The sequence below is a fragment of the Etheostoma spectabile genome, chromosome 22, assembly GCF_008692095.1.
Source record: "Etheostoma spectabile isolate EspeVRDwgs_2016 chromosome 22, UIUC_Espe_1.0, whole genome shotgun sequence".
NCBI lineage: Eukaryota > Metazoa > Chordata > Actinopteri > Perciformes > Percidae > Etheostoma > Etheostoma spectabile.
The window spans coordinates 1,601,958-1,622,987 of NC_045754.1; the positions used below are offsets into that span (position 1 = coordinate 1,601,958).

A 21,030-nucleotide genomic window follows, 5' to 3' on the forward strand; every position below is an offset into this window, starting at 1 on the left:
TAGTTTTTCTAACGTTACTAGTTGTTAGAACAGCATGTGAAAAAACTACAAAGTCTGCTTTGCCAAAAAGAACGTTAATCTCACGATAAACACATTGACGCCGTTAAAATGAGTTTGCGTTAACGCCGTTAATAACACATTTAACTGACGGCACTAACCATGTTGTACATCAGCCCTAAATATCTTGTTAAGCTCTGAATACAGCAAAGTTATTGGTTGGCAAATGGGTTGTGTTTACTGCCATTGAAGAGGAATAAAGCTAGGTCATTACGTACGACTTAAATAAGACTTCAACTCTAGTAACATTTAGCCAATATCCCAAGTAAATAAAACAAAAGAAAGCTATGTGCCGCGTTGTGTCTAAAGGTGGAACTAGGTTATTGCTAGCCTGCAGTTCCTGTTGTTTGGTGTTACTAGACAAAGTCAGTTCCTATATATTAAGCCTGAGGTGGCATTTCGATTCCATTTTCAGCATTAGTCAACCTGTGTCACAGCCAGACACTCATCAGGCAGTGGCAGGTTGGAAACTTTACCGTTGCCCCATCCTGCTCGCTCTCTTCCAGGCTGAAGGAAGATTATTTCATACCAGTGACAGCGCAGTCTCTGCCCCATCTACTTCACTCCCCTCCTCCTCCTTTAAAAATGCTTTCAATGTTTAGTAATCCTTAAATAATAAAAGGCTCTTGACACATTTCAGTATCATTTGACACCCATATGGCAGGAATTTGAACTTCAATGTAGAATGTACTATTGTCTGGTACTCTGTCTGTATGCCTGCTGGTTCAGGATATCTTCACATTTCATAGACTGGTACTGAAATGAACCTCTGCCTCTCTTGTTTACTTGTTTTGCATAATTGTAAGTCATTACTGCTGGTCAAATAAGTTACAAACACCATTACACACAGTCAAGTCAAATAACACTTCAAACACAACATAGATTCAAAGTGGTTCACAGTGCATGGAAAAATAAAGCCAAGAACAAGGACGAGAAAAATAAAAAGATATGAAAAGTAAAATAAAAAGTCCTTTGTTCAACGACTCAAGAAAGAAGAAAACGTAAAGGAAGGTTAGACACAGTTGATGAGTAAAAATGTATTTTAAGTTGGCTACTGAAAGGTTCAATAGTGTGAGATAAACTGAGAAAGGTTTGGTTTTGGGGGCAGCTTCTGAGAGAGTACTCTCACCACAGGACTTAGTCTTGGATCTAGGGATTTCCTAATTCGTTTGTCAAATTTCAAGGCTGAATCAATACGACCCCAGGATTAAGGCATGGAACTTGTCAAAAGGGGAACAAAGTTGAGGAGTAAGCAGATCCACATAATAACTTTAGAAGTGTTAGGTCATTAGCTTGTTACGGGCACACTTTTCCCCCATTTTTCAATATAATGCAGCACTGCTGATTGGTGGGAGGCCGATAACAGCTCCACAATGGGAACAAAGGGGGGCTCATCATCTAAAAGACATTTTTGGGGAGGTTGGTTTGTTACCCTTCTCTGACTTCCAAAATGCATTCAGTCTACCACGTTCCTCTTCTGTCCCTCTGCAGAGGCCTTTCTCTAGTCTGGTGTCCAGGCTTTATCAGCTCTCAGTGATATCTGGCCACACGGCCCTTCCTATGGAGAGGATCTGGGCTCGCGATTGCCAAGGTCTGAGTATCAATCATTTTAATTTGAAAAGTTTGAGAAACAATACACCAATCCACTATCAGATGCTTTCCTCAGATTAGGCCTGCAAGATTAACCGTTATAAAATCACGATCTCGATTCACCCTATTCACAATCTAATTTTTAAATAATGGTCTTTTGAGGCTCTTGTTGGTAGAAGGACTGGTATTTCTGCCTGAATCTACCGTGCCTTTACCGCCAAGTCTTTCAAAAGGATCTTGGTCTGTGATTCTGTCCAACAATTACATTTTAGACAGTGAGGACATCCTACTAATCGCTATGAAGAATGCGTCAAATAGTTGATAGGTATCCAACTGGAAACAATTTATTAATCGATTTATAAAAATAGAATCTCATAATTAGGGGTGAAATGGTAACACAGTAAAATGGTGAGAAATTAACTAATTACAAGAAGTATAATGATCTGAAATAATGGCACAGTAGAGATGTACCTGTGTTGTGTCTATTTCATAGTTTTGTGTGTATCTGTATCAAACAATCAGCCTGAGTGCTATCAATGTCTCAATACTGTAACTCTAGCGTCTGTTGCTGTTCCTGGGCAACATTAACTGGTCTCTATGGCAACTCCCCCTTCCTGTTCTTTTCCTTCCTCTCGTCCAACCCCACAGGTACAGTCTCTGTCTGTCTAGCACGGGAAACTTAATAACAAATGAAAAATCACAATTTGACCTTTATGCCACGCCCGCTCCATTCTGTCTGTTATTTGACCAAAGTCTCAGCCTGGAATCATTTGGAGAATGGCGCCAGATGAACCTTTTCGACCGCTGCCTGTTTTTTTGAAACAAGCCTCTGTCTTTTTTTTAAACCACGGCTTGATCTTTGTATCGCTTCTGTATAACAAGTCCCCTTTTATGACTTTTACTGCATGTCTGAATCCTGCATTCTGAGTCCCCTGTTTGACACTTTGTCAACATTTTGTCTAGAGTGCACTATCTACAGCCTCTGTAATCTAGTTAAACTAGTTCAGAATAAGCTGTTCTGCATGTGACTATTTTACAGGGAGGGAATCAGGATTAAGTAACTACTAAGTAAGTAAGGGTAAATTACTAAAGTGACATATAAGGACGCTACTAGTCTTTATCCACGACGTCCCCCTTTTTGGCAGGATGTTCGTTGCCTTCCTCTTTCTTTGTGTCGTAATTCTAACCTCCGGTGGATTTCTGAGGACTATGGTTACCTGGTCCTCAGATCTCTGCAGGGTAAATCCAGACAGCAAGCTAGACTATCTGTCACATCGGAGTTTTCTGTTGCATGACTAAATTAACTTTTGAACGTACACATGTTCCACCAAAACAAGTTCGTAGCTGAGACTATCTTGCAGCGGCAGCGTGGCTCAGTCGGAGCTTAGCGCCGCCCAAAATGATTGTGATTGGTTTAAAGAAATGCCAATAAACCAGAGCACGTTGGTCTCCCATCCTGGGATGCTGTGTGGACTAGCCAGACCCTCCACCGCAGCGCTGTGGAGGAAGGTCTGGCAAAGCGAGACTGGGAAGCTGTTAACAGCTTTATTTGCACCTGAAGATGTTCATCATGCCTGAATGGCCTAAAGTTGTGTGTTTCTCCCTTCAAATCAGAGCTTTTTACAGGGGCAGTTCTACCAAACGAAGGTGCTTAGTGGACCCTTCTGTTAGCTGCTGAGGCATAAAGGACAAGCAGGACACATTGCTACCTGCTCGTCTGCCTGTCCAACATCTGTCTGAGAGTCTTGTACATTTAAAAGGAGTAAATGCTGCTTCCTCTCTAATGGAAGCATCCATTCTAACAACACTTTTTCAGTTGGTATGGCTTAACTGACCATTCCTGCACACTGTTTTCTGATGCAGTCCCTCAATGACATGACACAATAGTAAATATCTAGTTAACAGGGCCTGTACAGTTTTCAACATGGTAAAATACTCCAAAGTATAGCCGCAATCTTCTGTATAGGGACAGATAAATGATGAAAGGTTAAAGGTGTTGGGCCACCATGAGCCTACGGGACATCTTCTGTGCTCCTTGTCAAAGATTGTCCAAGTCTGTGGACTTTTCATGGACACGGCCAGGTTTTCAAAAAAATAAATTCCCTCAATTGTTCGTTTAGTTGAGAGCAATTTCTCATACGTAGACAACGAATCATGTAATTTGTAATTGTCTTCCTAAATGCACATTTCTGAAGTGCCTCCTCTATGGTGAAGGTTTGGCAAAGTTTAGCCAATGAACTTATATATAGAATATATATAGAACTAGTGAAGTGAAGCCGATAAGCTGGTTAAGGCAGTCAGTTTAATACTGCTGCTACTCTCATATGACAACTTCTTTTCACTAACAGTAAGCTAACGCACCCTTTGCATTCTGGAGTTGTACTTCATATGTACATGTGTACATGTATAGGTGGTCTTCTCACTCTTTTGTTGCCAAGCCCAATTGCACCCCAACACCCCCCTGTAGGCTCGGACTCTACACCGAGCCGCTGTATATGGGCACACGCTCTACCAGGTGATCTACCCAGGAAGCCCAGCGTCTATTTTTATTCAGTTAAATTTAATAGAAGCTGAATCCGCAAAACACACTCTCTTCAATGCTCTTACAAACTAAACCTTTGTGCGATGTACAGACTAGGCTTCAGCTTAGTGTAACAGTCTGTAAGAGCTAAATGACAACTGCCTGTCTGCGACAGGTGTTAAAATCTTTTTCTTGAATCTTCCGTTGAAATCGTATGTGCTGATCCAAAGAACCAAGCTATTGGCATAATGATAGCGTACATACCTTATACACACACACACACACACACCACACACAGTATATAAATATATATATAACATACATTTAGAACAGACCTACTTGTTTCCTTAACTGCTGCCTAAGCAAAGCTCAGAACATTAAGCTGCTCTACTAAATCGGAAATCAGGTCAACTTTTTACAGAGGAAAAGTTTCTTTGGTATTTAGCCAGCCAAGTTTTTCAAGTCCTGTTTTGCACAAGTTTGGAGGAATCAAACTTCTGGGGAGAAAGCCATTGTAGCCATTGTAGTGATGGGGAATGGTATCCAGCCTGTCAACACTGTTTTATAAAGTGCTTCTTGGTTCTGAAAGAACTTTTGTGAAGTCTGAGAAAGGGTGTAAAAAACAATCACAAAGCTGTTGATGGCTAATTTGCTAAACATCAATAATATATAGGTTGGTGCTTTAACTAGCCGGATTTGCAATTGATTCCTAGAAGTTAAAAAGGGGGTTATTATTGGAAAAATAACTTACTGCTGAAGCTTGAAGCTGGTAGCAACTGTCTCACTTTTATCTTTATGTGATGTGAATTGTTCCATTTGAAAAAGCCTGACCTTAGGTATAATATCCCAACTGGGAAGAATAATACCTCCTCTGGTCTAATAGAGATGTATATTGATAGATGTAAACTACAGGTGGATGATGATATTTATATCATGTTAAATAAAAAAATGTGCCTTTTTCATTTGAGGTGGGTGTGGAGTAGAGTTGGGCATCAAACCTCCTCCATATTTTACCACAGTATTACCGTGACTAATTAAAGGCTCAGACGGCGTCACCAAACTGTTGGCTTGTGCCTCCAGCGTTCAGACAATGAAAACCAAACCCTGATACTGTAACACCGCTCCCTTCTCGTTAGGGAGGAACCCCAAATGCTGCAAAACTGCAGAATTCCTGTTCTTCTTCCAGACCAGGTCACCCGATGCAAAGACTTGCTATTTTTTTTTTTATGACGGTATTGAAACTGATCCTGTTGCTATACCGTGTTACCGGCCAACCCTAGTGTGGAGTGTGTGAACCCAAATTAATTTTCATTTAATAGCAAAGAACCTTTAAGGAGTTAATGTTACTAATATGCTTCCTGGGCATATAGTAGTGAAAACCATTTTTACCAAAAATACTAAAATAGCCTACATCCTCTCTATACATCTCACAAAATCCACATGATGATATGTGCTGCACAATTAGAGCTCTTTTTAACAATGCAGAAGACAAACTCCCAACTCAACGAAGTTTCCACTGACTGAGCTGAGCAAGCTGCCTTTGAAAAATGTCAATCTCAACATTCATAACCCACACTGCTGGCCTGGAGCCATCTCTCTATGGGTGTAAATCTGGGACTGGAGCATGCTACATCTTCTGAATAAAATAACCCAGAGTGACTCACGATCTCGTCCTATTGTTAGCTGTTGGCTCTTACAGTGGCGCCAACGAGGAAAGATCCCAACACTTCCCCCAGAGACGTCAAAAGGCATTAGCTCACCCCTCATCTCAGGGATGGGGCCATACTGTACAAATGTCCCTTCTGGGCTACCATCTAACAGCCTGCTCCCCAATGAAAGGAACCTAAACAACAGCGAAAAGCACTATGTGGTAAAAACAGACCGCTGATAAAGTATATTCACGCCTGTCTGCCTTTTGAGGATTAGTCTTTGTCCTCAAATAGTTGGAGGACTCAGTTGGGTACTTCTATGTGTCTGTGCAGGGGGACTGGACCAACACGGTGGTATATTTCTGGTCTTTACACACTGGTTGGCACGTGTGTGTGTGTGTGTGTGTGTGTGTGTGTGTGTGTGTGTGTGTGTGTGTGTGTGTGTGTGTGTGTGTGTGAGAAAGCTCTGTCTGGGACAGAAGGAGTAGTGTTGTGGCTGGCAGAGAAGAGAGAGGTTGTTGCCCTGTTCGTGTTGGTTACTTTTTTATTAAAATTAGGAGGTTTTGAGTAGAAAGAACCATATTAGGAAAGGGAATCAGAATCCAAACAGAAGGCCGAAAGAAACCACTTTGGGACAGAGGAAAAAAATTGTAACCAAAACAATAACATAATATTAAAGATCCAATATGTAATACTACCGTTTAAAATGGTTTCTGCAGTCCAAAGTCAAAATACAGGAGAGAGCCTTCTCCCACGGATTTTGGTACGGGGGGGGGGACGACTACTTTCCAGACTATATATACAGCTGTTATACAGCTTGTATGTACACTGTTTTACACATTATGGGTTATTGCCAAAATGGGAATCGTTTTACTGTCCAACATATCATAACCTTGAAGCTGTATCCACATCCACACCTGGACATAAATACCTGGACACTTGAACACTTGACTTGATACTGACACCTGACTGATTATTTATGGTAAATGTCTTTTTATAGCCAAAGGTTTTTACTGTTATTATTATTATTATTATTACTGTTATTATTGTTATCTTTAACAATAAAAACACTGTATCTGTGCTGAAATTTCAATTTCCTTGCGGGAGTCATCCCAAAAGGATTAATAAAGTAAATAAATAAAGTCTAAGAGAAGTCTAAGTGGTTTCTGTTGTCTGTCACGGTGGTTGTTGACAGGTTCGGCCCGCTTGACGGGTCCCCGGTAACGTTATCAGTTAGCATGTGTTAGCACTAGTTGGGCTCACTTCACCAGCTGTGACTCAATTTTTTGCGAGCAACTAACTTGAGTACTCTATATAATTTAATACGAGCACATGAATGTTGAAATGACTGAAAATGCCCTTCACTACTACGTTAACCGTGATAGAAATGAATGAAGTTTACCTAGGAGGAAATTAGCCAACGCGGCAGCCTTTTGGGCTCCACGCTGTCTCCATCTTGTAAATACATCTCCAATATTTACCTGTGTTTCACCACATCGCCGGTCATGCAACTGTTAAGGTTTAATAGGTTGGGTAGAATGAATCTATTTCTTTTATTCCAGTTTGTTAGGTTGCTGCTACGATCGCTGCCGCCTGGTGTTCTGGCGTGTTTGCGTTTCATGTCTGGCAACCCGGGCGCCAAAATAAAAACACATTCCGCCACGGAATTGAAATTTCAAATGACAAAACTCTGGCTTTAGCATTGTTGACAGAGAAGATAGTATTTCAACTTAGCATTTTTCCTTAATAGCTGATAACATATTGTGGTCCTTTGTTATTAAATACAGTAAATATATTACTTTGAACCTTTAATATGACCTCCTAAAGAAGTTATGGTCTATGTGTTAGTAAAACAAGGCATAATTAGCATTCTTTTGGTACTGTAGGCACCTGACAAATATAAGTCCAATATTCTTTTTAGCTCTGTTTTGGTCTCCACCAACTTATGAGATATACTGTACATCTGGCTCTTTAGCTGCTAAATGCTCCATTGTGTTCACCAGCTAGTTGCTTGCTAACGTTGTCTATTCGCTGTTTAAAAAAACAAACAAAACATAATCATTTAATTACCATCTAATATAAAATATATATATTAATTAGTTCCAGATTTAAGTCTATTTTATGTCATTTTAGCCAACAGAATCCATAGACCATATTCCTCTGGAAGTCATGGTCAATACACAGTGGCTGTGCATTATTCATATGTAAATTATTTATGTTTGAACATGCGTGGGTGGTGCATACATGCAGTTCAAAGATGTGCAGATGGTTGCCGTGTGCTGTCAGCAGGACCCGGGGTTGTCTATCAATAGCATCATATGAAATAAATAAGGTAGACCAAAAACTAGGCACAGCATTTCGGTTTTCTAGATTAAAAAAAAAAACACAATTCCATATCTGCTTGCGGGCTCTTTCTATTGTTAAAGCAACAGGTGTGGTGGATAAAGAGGATCTCCCCCACTGTGCAGTGGTTGGATATTCTCTCCCCTTTGTGCACATTTCTTTTGCTATCAAGTTTTTTATTATCACGTTTTGATACTTCTCTGAACCTCCCTCTTTTTTATCCATGTTTTAAATACTACCCTCCCTAAAGATGACACTGTTCTCCAATCCTTCTCCATCGCTTCTTCAATTCATTTTTACTCCTGTACATCGCTCTGCCCTTACAAGAAGGGATTAGACAGGATCCTTATCCATTCCAGCATTGTTTTCAACTCTATATATTCACTTATCAACCCTACAAGTCTCACACATCTATCTCACACATCACTCTCTATCTGTGTTACATGAACAATATTGTTTTCCCCCTACACCTCTCATATCCAACCCGGTTTCTCTCTAAAGTACCAAAGTATTATTGCTTTAGAATTGTTATTGCAATTTACCTCCCTCGTCTTTACTGTACCGCGCTCCCCAGTTTATAACCCTCCACAGTATTGCTCTTTACTGTGCTCCACATGCCTTCTTATGTTTTGCACAAGGCTTAAATAGCACTCTTGGTGACAAAGACCCACCCCTGGACACTGACAAAAGGTCTCATTACACAGAGGGAAGACAGAGCCAGCTGCACTCAGCACTTTGTCTTGCTCCTTCTCTCTCAAATGTACACAGATTTACACAAGTGCCCACCCAGCGCGGTTGGTGCACATCATCGTACTCTAAAGGCAGGACTCTCTGTGAGCCACTTACTACGTCTTAACGGTTATCCAACCCGCGGGACCATGCACATGTGCAACACGCTCTTGTACGATACATGCGCGAAATACGCCACACACAGCAGAAAGGCGCAGCACACTGTTGTACAAATGTTACCAGAGTCAGAGAAAGAAATCTAATAATGTAAACAAGCCTAGTTAGCCATCTGAGCTTATGTGTGTAAACTGCTGTAGCTAAGGTAATAAAACAAAAACTCAGAGGCTCTGTCATCTAAAGAAGGGTACACCATGATGTCCAACTCACTTTTATTAACTCCCATTAGACAACAGCAGCACATAATGCTAGTTTCACTTTCTTTAGTTTCTACCCTTCATAATAAAAGCCTAACTTAAAGTACGGCCACTTACATCAGTGGCAAGCCTTTTACAGCAGGATACTTATGGCAACTATTTTGTATTACACCGTGTGTGTTTCTGAGCGAGGATGCTTCTTCGTTTCCCTGGAGTTAACGAACACGAGCGGATATCCTATAGAAACACTTTTGCAAATCAAGTAAGTTTGTCATAGAAAGGCACTTTTTGTTCTCATGTCTGCTGACACACGCACATAAATACACAGTTTCAGCGTACGCCTCTGGTCGCCTGGCTTTTCTGGCGCACGTGGTCCGGCTGCTCCAAAACTGAAGACACAGATTGGCAAACATTTCAACTGTAAATCAAACAACCTTTGTCTCTGGTGTGTGCCAGACATCCCAGGTTCCAGTATAATTATTCAATCAACTCACTGCTGCCACTCATCCCCAGACCTCTCTCCCCTGGCGCTCAACGCAAACCCTATCCACATCCAGAAATGTAAATGGACTGTTCTTATAAAGAGCTTTATTAGGCTTAACAACTACTCAAAGCGCTTTTACATAGTACAGGAACCATTCACCATTCACACACATTCATACAGTGTGGCCGAGGCTGCCGTACAAGGTGCCCCCTGCTCATCAGATAAACACTCACACACATATACACTCTGAAGGCAAAGCATCAGGGGCAACTCAGGGTTCAGTTTCTTGCCCAAGGACACTTCTACATGGGACTGCAGGGCCAGGGATCGAACCAACAACCTGGTAGGCAACTGCTCTACAGTACTACTGAGCAAGGCTACCTCCGCTGAGTAACTGCAAAGCTTCAATAATAATTATTTAACCAGGGGTAAAGTTGATTAAGAAGTAAATAATCGAATCATACGTGAATGTTTTAATTATACACAGCCGCGTATCCTTTATGAAGGCAAATATCTGTCATTAGTTCTATGTCTGTATTACGGCAGGATAGTTAGGTGTCTTAGGTGTCTAAACTGCTAAAGTCAGTTGAACGGCTAAAGTGTAAGTTGGCGGCTGTGTTTTCATCAGATAATGATGATGTATCAGATCAAATCTGAATCTATGAACTATTAATAGTAGGATAAAACTATTAATACTGCACAGTACAAGTCCTGCAGTCAAATGTTTCCATAAAGCGACGAGTGAAAGAGCGCATTATCAGCACAATGTACTTTACTTAACATCTGTTCAAGGGGGAGTTTTCAAATTTAATATAATGCTGGAGAGTCAAAAAAAATAATACTACATCATATTTTAAGTACAATGTTTTCGCCTGAAGGAGAAATGCACAGTCACTAGTCAGTAGTATACAACTGAGTCGCAAATGAACTGATTTTGGGGGTCTTATGTTCATTATTTTGGGGTACGGTTTCTGGAAAAAGCTGCAAGCAGCAGTACCGCAGGCCAAGTAATCAGCCTGTTCCAAACAGACACGTTTTAAACGGGCAATGCAATAGTGAATATTAAATCTGATAAAGGACATTAACTGTTGTCATGTACAAAGATGCACTGATAGGAGATGTTAATCCACAAAGCTGAAATACAATTTTTACCTATTGTATGTGACTTGAAAATGGCAAAAAAACACTAATGCAAGCCCTTCCATCTTGTGGAAGCAATTGATCAAATGTGTTTAACAGCCAGGTTCAACACTCAAGCTGAAGGCTTGATCAGTCCTCAATACAGCCTTCAATGGGAGGCAGAGACAGGAGGTGTTGAAAGGAAAAACAAGTAAATGATTCTTCTGGAACTCTGCATCAACATACTAACAGAAGTAGAGTAACCTACTTTTGTAGACATCGTGGGTTATGGCTCGATAAAGCCAGCATCATCTGCAGATAGTAGAGATCTGCTATCCAGACGTCCGCTGCGCCTTGATATCCTAACTTACAAATTCATAAACAGAAGTGGCAGAGGGCAACTTTGTCGGAGTCCAATGCCTACATTGAATATGTTTTGACTTAATGCTACCAATGGGAAGCAAGCTCTCGTTTTGAGTGTATCCACTTCGTTGGCATCTCATTTCTGTTTAAAGCTGTCTGCGTCTTCTGTTATTCATTCTGTAATCATCACAGCGACTAGTCTCAATACTGAAGCATGAAAAAACACAACAAAGCTACAAGAGGAATTAAAGTAGGACTCACCTACGGTGGAGGAGCAGCCAAGGGAACAGCCATCACAGAACATGGAAGGTAAAAATCGACAAAAACAACAATTACCATTTCATATCTTTTGTATATATCAAATGTTTTTTTAGTAACACGCTCAGGAGACACACCAGGATGTGCGCTGTTGATGCATAACAACAGAGACAGAGTTAACATGACACCAGCAAAGCCTTTTCCTGCAACTTTCTTTTCTAGGATAAGTTGTAAAGAAACAGGCCGCTAGTAAAGAAAACAATGTTAATTGGAGACAAGAGAGAGAAGAGAGTGACACCTAACCCCTGGATGCAAGGAAACAGTGATTACAGTGTTAACACATACACCTGGACAGAAGAGAGAAAGAGGTTGGTGTTGTCATTTTTTGTGAAGTGGTGTTGCTAAGGGGAAAGACTCCGTGATTGGTTAGTAGTAGCACACCCGTAAACAGCAACTCTGTTAATTATGAGAACATCACAACATCATTGGGAATTAAGATACTCACAGATTAAAGTCAAGCCAATCCACAGCCTCAGTGGAATCCATGCATTACTCATTTAGAACAAGTCCAAATTGGACCAAGCCAAAAAGCCCAAGTCAAGATTTTAGATAAATGTTTCCATGCAAGATCTCAGGCTGCATTCCCACCAAATCATACGTTGCTGCTGTTAGCACAGTTGTGCAGTATCACTTAAATGGGCCATTTGGGTCTCCATTTGTGTTTTCCACCCATTTGTGTTTGGTCTGATTGCTGGTAGTTTAACCACCACAGTTTTTGTATTTTGTATATACAATTTTTGTATTTTTATTATGTATTGTATTTCTCAAAAAAGGTTGATTCTGTTTTAAGCATCCCTTGTGATCCTCACTGCCTTAGCCTCAATGCACTACCCACATTAAAATGAATGGGGGGTGCTGGTGTTTTCGTGGCTACGCCTGATTTGGTGTGAGAGCAGCCTTACTTTATAATGAGTACAGTAAAGACACCCAAGCAATCAATCCTGCCCAAAAAAGCATTGGGAATCACGTTCAGATATCTGAAAGACATGCATGGCAATAAAGCATTTGTCCATAATATTTTGTTACTCTATAATTAACTTGTATTTTGTCCAGGGCTGACAGCAACCAACCTTCGATGATGGGGGTAACTGGAGGGACCGCGGCTGGTTCTTCAATGGGATCAGCAAAGCTAGGGAAGAAGGGCTTAGCTGTAGGGTTAAGACCAGATCCTGGGGAGGTGGGACTCTTTACAGAGGAGGAGGAAGATGAAGAACGAGACTTCTTGGGTGGCTTCTGGCCCAATGTGGCATCTTTGTGCTCTTTGGGCTGGAATTCCTGCGCTGTGGTTTTAGGGGAGCGGAGAGGGGCGGGGCTTGGTGTGTCGAAGGACAGCCCTAAGGTTAAAGGATGACCTGTAGTGTCACTGAACTGAAATAGCTCACTGTTGCTGCTCATGTTGGACTCGTTCAGAATCCATGAAGCATCCGAAGGGGACAGAGGCGGGGCCGAGGCTATCACTTCGCCTTTTGGGGAGAGGCCTGGGCTTGGCTGGGCGGGGCTGAAAGCAGAGGTGTCTCCCTCAGACAGGCCTTGCACACAAGACTCTTGAGGGGAACTGGTGTTGTCAAACTTGCCGCTGTCAACCATGTCACCACCAGGTGAGAAGGCCTGGCTGCTGTTGCCTAAGCTAGCATGTTCAGTATCCATCAGGAAGTCAAAGAGATCAACAGGGCAAGGAGCCATGGGAAGGGAGCCAAGTGTTGTAGTGTTGGTGGTGGAGGGCATAGTGAACGGAGCCGCGGTGGCTTTCAGCTCGCTGTTCAGGACCAGTGGGTTGATGGAGGTATCTGTTGAGGAGAATAGGTCCTGAGACAGGGGGGAAGGGACCAGGCCTTCTTCTGGGTAAACCTCATTTTTCCAGGTGTCCATGTCTCCAAACGACGCTTCCAGGCTTGCCTGACCAGAACTCCCTAGATCCATCATCACCTCCTCTGTGATTTGAGAGGTCACCGCGGCCGAAGGGACAAATGATTCTGCCGTGAATCCCCACTCCTCTGGAAGCTTCTTCCTGCTCTTGCCCTTCTTTCCCCTGCCTCCGTTCTTCCCGAGATTGTCTTCCCAGCCACCATCTCCTCTATCCCGCCTTGGGCCAATCCTGTTGTAGAACTCCTCTGTTGACGCAGTGTTCTCTCCCCGTGTTTGGACCTCAGGGTGACCCCTGCTTTCCAGGTGTTCGTAAGATCCCTCATCTTTCTGACGCCTTTTCTTCTTCTTCTTCTGTTTTCGCTCTGAGCCTTCTCCCTCCCTTTCGTCGCCCCCAGCATAGGCAGGGCTCTCGCGGCTAGGCCAGCTGTCAGGTGGGTTGTCGGGGTTGACTGGGAGATGGCCTGCATGGCGACTGATCACGGTGGAGACACTGGGGCTGAAAGGGAGGTCTGTCGGTAGGCAGCCAGCCTCGTCTGGCCAGCAGTCGCCTAAGGCACCTTGTTGTGGGTGAAGAGGGGAGAGTTTAAAGTTGGGGGAGATGGGTATGTGCATATTGGTTGAATTGGTTCCCTTAGTAAAACGCAAAACAAAAAATAACTTCACCATGTATCTGACAAAGAGGCAAAAAAATAGAACAAAGAAGATCATGTACACATATTTACTGCTAAATATATTTTTTTAAATTATAGTGCTATTATAGCTAATTTTTATTCGCTGAGCTGGTGAGAAGGTTGAGAGAATCCCAAAATGCATCAGACACAACATTGAAGCATCTGGATGAATTCAATGGTGTTCCGGAAATCCCTTTGTATATGAACTGTAGTAGTGCTTTTTATCTTTCATTAACCTGTCACCATTTAGTCAAACAAGCAAATGTGTGTATTTTCTTGATCTTTAAAATCAACCTAATACATTTTTACCACATGCTGGATTTCAAGGCTTAAAACTTTCTTCCATGGCAACGAGAGAAAGAATGCTTGAAGGAATGAGAATACACATACACTCACAGAACACTTAATAATGGTTTGTGTTCAAACGAAATCGAAAAGTGGTACTTTTGGGTGGCTGACTCACTGCAGCCTCAGGGGAGGTAGAGTGCATGCTCACACTGAAACTAGAAGGCAGCAAAAGAACTCTGTTTGAAATCAAAACACAGAGCGAGAGTCAGGTCTGACTGGGGATTTATTTGCAGACACGTAGTGCACAGTGTTCCAATGTACACGTACCTGGACAAAGTACAAAAACTGCTTATTGGTCCCTTAGAAAGAAGGTCAATTACAGGCAACTGGGCTGTAACTAAAACAACCTGGTTTGGGGACATTGTATAATAAAGCTCAGGTAGAGTAAAGGGAAAATTACCCACTGAAGGTTGTTTGTCTACTTTGGCCCAGTTTGTTTCTAGTCTTCAGTTATACACACATACAGAAGAGCTAAAGTGGAGCAGCTGTCAGGCCCCATACAGTACCTTTACTCTCTGGAGGGCCATATTTCATCTTAACAAACCCCTAAAAGTACTCTCCTCTCTATACTGAATGGGCAGTAATTGGGAGAGTCAGAAATAAACATCAGCCAAATGGATCAGAATGACTTAAATGTTGAGTCCTGCAACCTAATTAGGCATTGGGAAACATGAACAAAAAGACATCTCGCTGTATGTGCATATGCAGTAGTTACTCTATAGTTTCAAAGGTAGTGCATTTATGCATTACAATGACTCAGAATGAGATGTGGCTAAAATCCTTCTATTCTCATATGATGCTTTGATCAAATGCTATCACACACTGGAATAAAGGCTTGTACTTGGGGTGTTGAATCAAGTTAGTAGTTAAGAAATAGTAAAAAGAAATAGCTGGGGACGGTTTATTCACAGCCCATTTCCAAAGGGGGCGTCACTAATCAACGCCGCTCAAATGCCTCTGGGCGCAATCGGACAGTCCTTCAACCAATCAAGTTGCCAGGCTGCCAACACTGTATGTGTGTGTGGCTGTGACAATAGTGGGTTACTGATGTGAAAGATGGTGTGGTGCGTGCGTGCAAATTTGACCAGAATAAAACTGGCTGTTTCTGAGACTGCTTGGCCAGTCTCCGCTAATGGCCAATTAAGCTGAAAATTGTGAAGATTAGTTTCCACGGAAACTGTCCTTTAAATAGACATAGCTAAAATTGAGCGTCAGTGCATGTGATTCAGGTTTGTAATTGTTCCTTTTAGTCTAGGATTTCTACTAATAAGTACAAGCTGGCTATTTGACGACAACAACAATTTCCTTACACCCATAAATCTCCAGTTTTGGGGTCTTAGAAGAGTAGCGGCTCGGTACTTTTGGACATTTTTGCACATTTCATGGTTATTTGGTGTGTATTTAACAAATGGAGACATCACCCCTTTGATATGCCTCCCCCTGCTCTTATTTTGTACAGAGACACAGGGGGTTCTACGACCTGCTGTGTAGCAGTGCTCAGCTGCTGTGGTGCTCTTTGCATCGTTCCTCTGCCCACATGGGAGGGTGGCACGGCCTGCTAGCTGACACAAGCAACGGAATGGTGACAACTACAACCCCGCACTCTCTAGGATCAGATTTAACTGGAGAACAGCCCTGTGGGGGGGTGAGGCGAGGGGTGGTGGTCAAGAGAGACTGGACCTTGAGCGATACAGACACCTTTTCTCTGTAGGATAGATATGCACACGCGCGCTCGCACGCACGCATGCACGCACGCGCACACACACCACACACACACACACACACACACACACACAAACACACACACACACACACACACACACACACACACCACAACACACACACACACACAACACAGAATACATGTCTAGAAGCCTTGGGCAGACCCTATAGATGTCAGCATCAGATGTGCATTGACCTTGAGCTGGAGTGTGTGTTGGAAGGACGCTATAGGAAAGAAAGACCGACAGCAGCTCTGTGTACTGCACCCCTCTGTGGAACAAATCACAAATTACACTATACAGTAATCCTTTTTGAGTTACCCCCGCTGTAAGAATGCAGGAATGAACAACGTACCACCTCATGATTCGAGGACGGTAAAGTGCAAACAAGGCTAAAGAAGTTGATCATATTACAGTTCTTTAAATAACAATTAGCAGTGAGTATCAACTATTACAGACGTCTAGCAATTAACACTTTGGTACATGAGTTTATTTTTATTGTTTTACCTGATGACGGATCCAGAGGGCTGCGAGGAGTCTGGGGTTCAGGCAGCATGGGGCTGTGCTCTTTAGGGGCTTCTGAACCCACTGGGGGTGTGGGATGGGGGGGTTCTGCTATACTTGGAATCTTCTCTGCTGAGTGGGGTGCAGACCCAAACTCCACATTGACCCCCCTCCCACCAGGCTGGGACAAACCTGACAATAAAAGGCAGACACACAGATATATGAGGTCAGTGTCTCTTAGCACAGATGCTACGGATGTTAAATATACACCACAAATAATGCAAAGTGGTCCGCTGATGTCTTTTAATGGAACGTATCTTGCCATGTGACGAAGGGTAGCCCAAAGACATTATGTAATAGTCTATCCAACCCACAGGGAACCTATCTTGTTCCTGGTAGCCAGTGATAGCCCAGGAGTTTATTGTAAGTGTTCATGTGTTTACACAGCAATTGTAGATCTTGTATGACTTTTGAGAAAACTGCTAATTTAAAGCAGAAAGTGGTTTGCAGAATATATTTTACACGTTTTTCTTGTTCGACCGTTATTTATCCTCGAAAGATCATTGAGGGACGGACCACACTTGCAATGTCATTGCGTCAAATTACAAAGACAACAACTAAATAACAGAATGCAGGGTTACTGGTGGTCCTAGAGTCTCTAAAAATAGAACAGGAGCCAGAGCGTCAGCTATCAAGCTCCTCTCCCGTGGAACCAGGTTCCAGTTTGGGTCCGGGAGGCAGACACATGTGTCTCCACATTTAAAAGTAGGCTTAAGACTTTCCTTTTTGATAAAGCTTATAGTTAGGGCATAGAATCGAATATTGTTAGGGAGTAGTAGTTAGTCACATTGTTTTCAGATTTATCTATCATATAATATAACTAAAGGGAGACTGGCATACAGCCCGATCGGTTGGGGAGAGTTCTGGCCCGGCCGGGCTGGAGCTCTCTTTACCCCGTCTCTCTTGGTTTTGTTGTAAGTTTTAGACAGCTGGGGACTTATTTTGATACATAGTTAGGGCATAGATCGAATATTGTTAGGGAGTAGTAGCTAGTCACATAGTTTTTAGATTTATCTAACATATAATCAAGAATATAATAGAACCAAAGGGAGACTTGGCATACAGCCCGATCCGGTTGGGGAGAGTTCTAGCCCGACCGGGCTGGAGCTCTCTTTACCTCGTCTCTCTGGTTTTGTGTAATAGTTTTAGACAGCTGGGGACTTATTTTGATACACTGAGCTCCTCTCTCCTCTATTTTTCCATCTTTCATTTATGTGCATCCATGTCCCAGAAATGCTTGTTACTAACCTATTTCTGGGGAGTCATTCCCCGGAGTCCTTATGTTCTTTTTTCCCCAGCATGTTTCCCTTGGATCAGAGAGGCTCCGAAATCAGGGTAGCAGCTATGCCATGGTTCCGCTACACGTTCTGTGATGCCATGTTCAACTGCTACACTGTGGTGCCCTGCTACGTCCTGCTACGTCCTGCTACGTCCTGCTACGTCCTGCTGTGCCTTGTAATGCTGCACAGCGTCCTGCTATGCCATGAACTACCACAAAGAACTGCTACAAACTACTAATTTTTTCTATTTTTGTTATTGCCACTCTTCATTCTAACCCCAACCGGCCCGTCAGACACCGCCTACCAAGAGCCTGGGTCTGACCGAGGTTTCTGCCTAAAAGGAAGTTTTTCCTCGCCACTGTCGCACTGTTGCTTGCTCTGGAGGAGACTACTAGAACTGTTGGGTCCTTGTAAATTCCGGAGTGTGGTCTATCTGTAAAGTGTCTTGAGATAATTCTTGTTATGAATTGATACTATAAATAAAATTGAATTGAATTGAATTGAAAAGAATCCACCATCCTAAGAAAGATTGAAAGACAATAAAACTTTCTGAATTGGAAAAATGATTTGATGACTAAATTACAACAATGGGAACAGATGCAAAAGAAATTAAATTACGTGAAGCAAGTACAAGTAGAAGTTTGCAGGTGTAAACCAGATTTAAATTGTCCAAGGCACAAGTGTAATTTGTTCCAGGAGTCAGGGGCACTGAAGTTAAAAGCAGTTTTTCCAAATTCAGAGCGAGTTCGTGGAACATGAAATAAAAGCCAGTGAGCAGAGCGAATGTCCCTCTGAGTGAATTTTTGACCCACGATGCGAAAGAAACCTTGATTTTTTTTTGTTTTTTAAACGTAATACAACTTTTTTGCTGCCACATGGCATCGTTTTGTCATTGACTACATCCCACTTTGCATCACAGTTATACAACAGAGACCATATTTATTGATATTGATTGATTTCAATAACGATAGATCCAACACCAAAGATTCTTTTGTATCATAAAATAACATTTCCAAAATCGTTTCAGTAGTTCATTAACTCATTGGAATGAGACATTAAAATAATGGTAATGGTAACAGTAATGGACAGTTGTATGTATGACAATGTATAATTCTTGATGGGTAACATGAGATTAAGACATCGTTCAACACGCTCAGTTATTTTTAGTATTATTGTTTTGACCACGGTTAACAACTCTGGGCTAACCCACTAACTCATCAGTAACATTAACTGTATAGATAGACGACTAATCTAATGGTAATTTAGCTAGCTAGCTAGCACACGCCTGTCTGTCTAGCACACGCCTGATACTGCTTCCTGCTTCTTACAGTGCAGACGCTTTGCTGCTTGCTCCTGCCTCTGCTTGCATATTTTTGCTGATAATCTTGCTTTTCCTCTGAGAGAAACTATGAGCAGCGGCTCTTGGACACTTAAAAAACACTGGACTATACATTTTTTGAAGACATAGTAGGCTATTGCCATATTTTAACATTATTCTGTGTGAGTGTGGCCTACCAATAGCTCAAGCCTGTCCTACAGTGATTGTAGCTAAAGCTAATTAGCAGCAAGATGCCTCCTTTCTCCGTGGAAGACTACTACAAACTCCTTCAGAAGATTGCACTTCTGGAAACCAAGGTTCACCAACTAGAAGTGAACGTGGAAGTTAACGGATCTTGTGGAAATGACACCACTTTACCATGGACCCATAACTATGGACAAAAGCATGCTAACACACGGCTAATTAGCACTAACAAGACTACAAAGAAACAGGAGGGTGGAACTGGTAATACATCATCAAGTGGCGGTCCTCCCTGGAACTCATCTGGTGCGAAGCCTAAGACTAAATCATTTTCCTGGGAAATGGGAGGACGACTAACGGGCAGGGCACAGCGCCCTGAGATTTGTGATATGACCGGCTGGCCTGCATTATCATCCGGGCAGAGCGCCTCTTCAACCCCTGTACCTAGTAGGACACAGCCGTGGACAGCTGCAAAAGGAAAAATAAGCAAAAAAATGCCCCCCCAACAACCTGATGTGCAACTGGATAACAGATTTGCTCCTCTACTGCAGGACGCTGGACAGACATCTGATGACCGGGACTGCGTCTCATCGCCACACAGCAGGGTAAGGACTGAGTGCAATTCAAAAAGTAAAAAGCTAACAACTGGGCCTCAAACCCTGATTGTGGGTGACTCTGCTGTAAAAGATTTAAAAAACAGTAAAAACACCAAAATACTCTGTTTTCCCAAAGACACGGTGTCTGACTTGACCCAAAAAATCCCAGCTATCGTGGCAGCACACCCAACTGTGAAGAACATTGTACTGCATATAGGGTCACATGATGTTGTAAAGCAACAGTCTGAATTGCAGAAACTGGACTTTATGGAACTGCTGGACACAGTCAGCCCCCTCAACGCAGATGTGTTTATCAGTGGCCCTATACCGCCAGTCAGAAGAGGAGATTAGAGATTCAGCCGACTGTTGGCACTAAACAAATGGCTTTCAACTGAATGTACCGTCCATTCTCTGCAGTTCATTGACAATTTAAACATTTTCTGGGAGCGCAGACATCTTTTTAAAGCAGATAGACTTTCCCTTAACAACCCAGGAGTAAAGCTGTTCACCTCTAATCTGCTTTACTTTCTGCGCTACACATCTGCTCCCTCTGCCAAGGACACAAGACAAGACGAATCAAAACAAAAGGAAGACACAACAAAGTGCGGCAGTGATCCAGCACAGCCCCCACCTGTGCAAAGATTTGACCATGGGAGACCACAGAGCAGAGACACGAAACCTCCACTCCCTTCTTCACCCGTCCCGCACCCCTCAAACCCCTTTACCAACCTCGAAACCCTATGAGGCACTACTGATGTCTCCACACTCCCTTTCCCTTTCCCCCATCAATTATACACCCCTTCCTACCCCCATGGCTCAACCCCGGGCAAAAGTAAAACGCCAAGCACCACTACCTGGATGTCAGAAAACTCCTTCCCCCCAGACTGATAAGGACGCTTGTGTGCAAAATCTAGCAAT

General features: G+C 42.5%; 1 protein-coding gene across 1 annotated transcript in view; it reads right to left on the minus strand.

The window, feature by feature from the left end:
- The window catches only part of LOC116672501 (microtubule-associated protein 4), a 148,415-nt gene that overhangs the window by 47,809 nt on the left and 79,576 nt on the right, over positions 1-21,030 (minus strand). The window contains exons 5-6 of the mRNA XM_032504386.1: positions 16,661-16,849; positions 12,618-13,970 (exon numbers count right to left, since the gene is read on the minus strand). Of these exons, the coding sequence (XP_032360277.1) occupies positions 12,618-13,970; positions 16,661-16,849 (1,542 nt within the window). The remainder of the gene's footprint in view (positions 1-12,617; positions 13,971-16,660; positions 16,850-21,030) is intronic.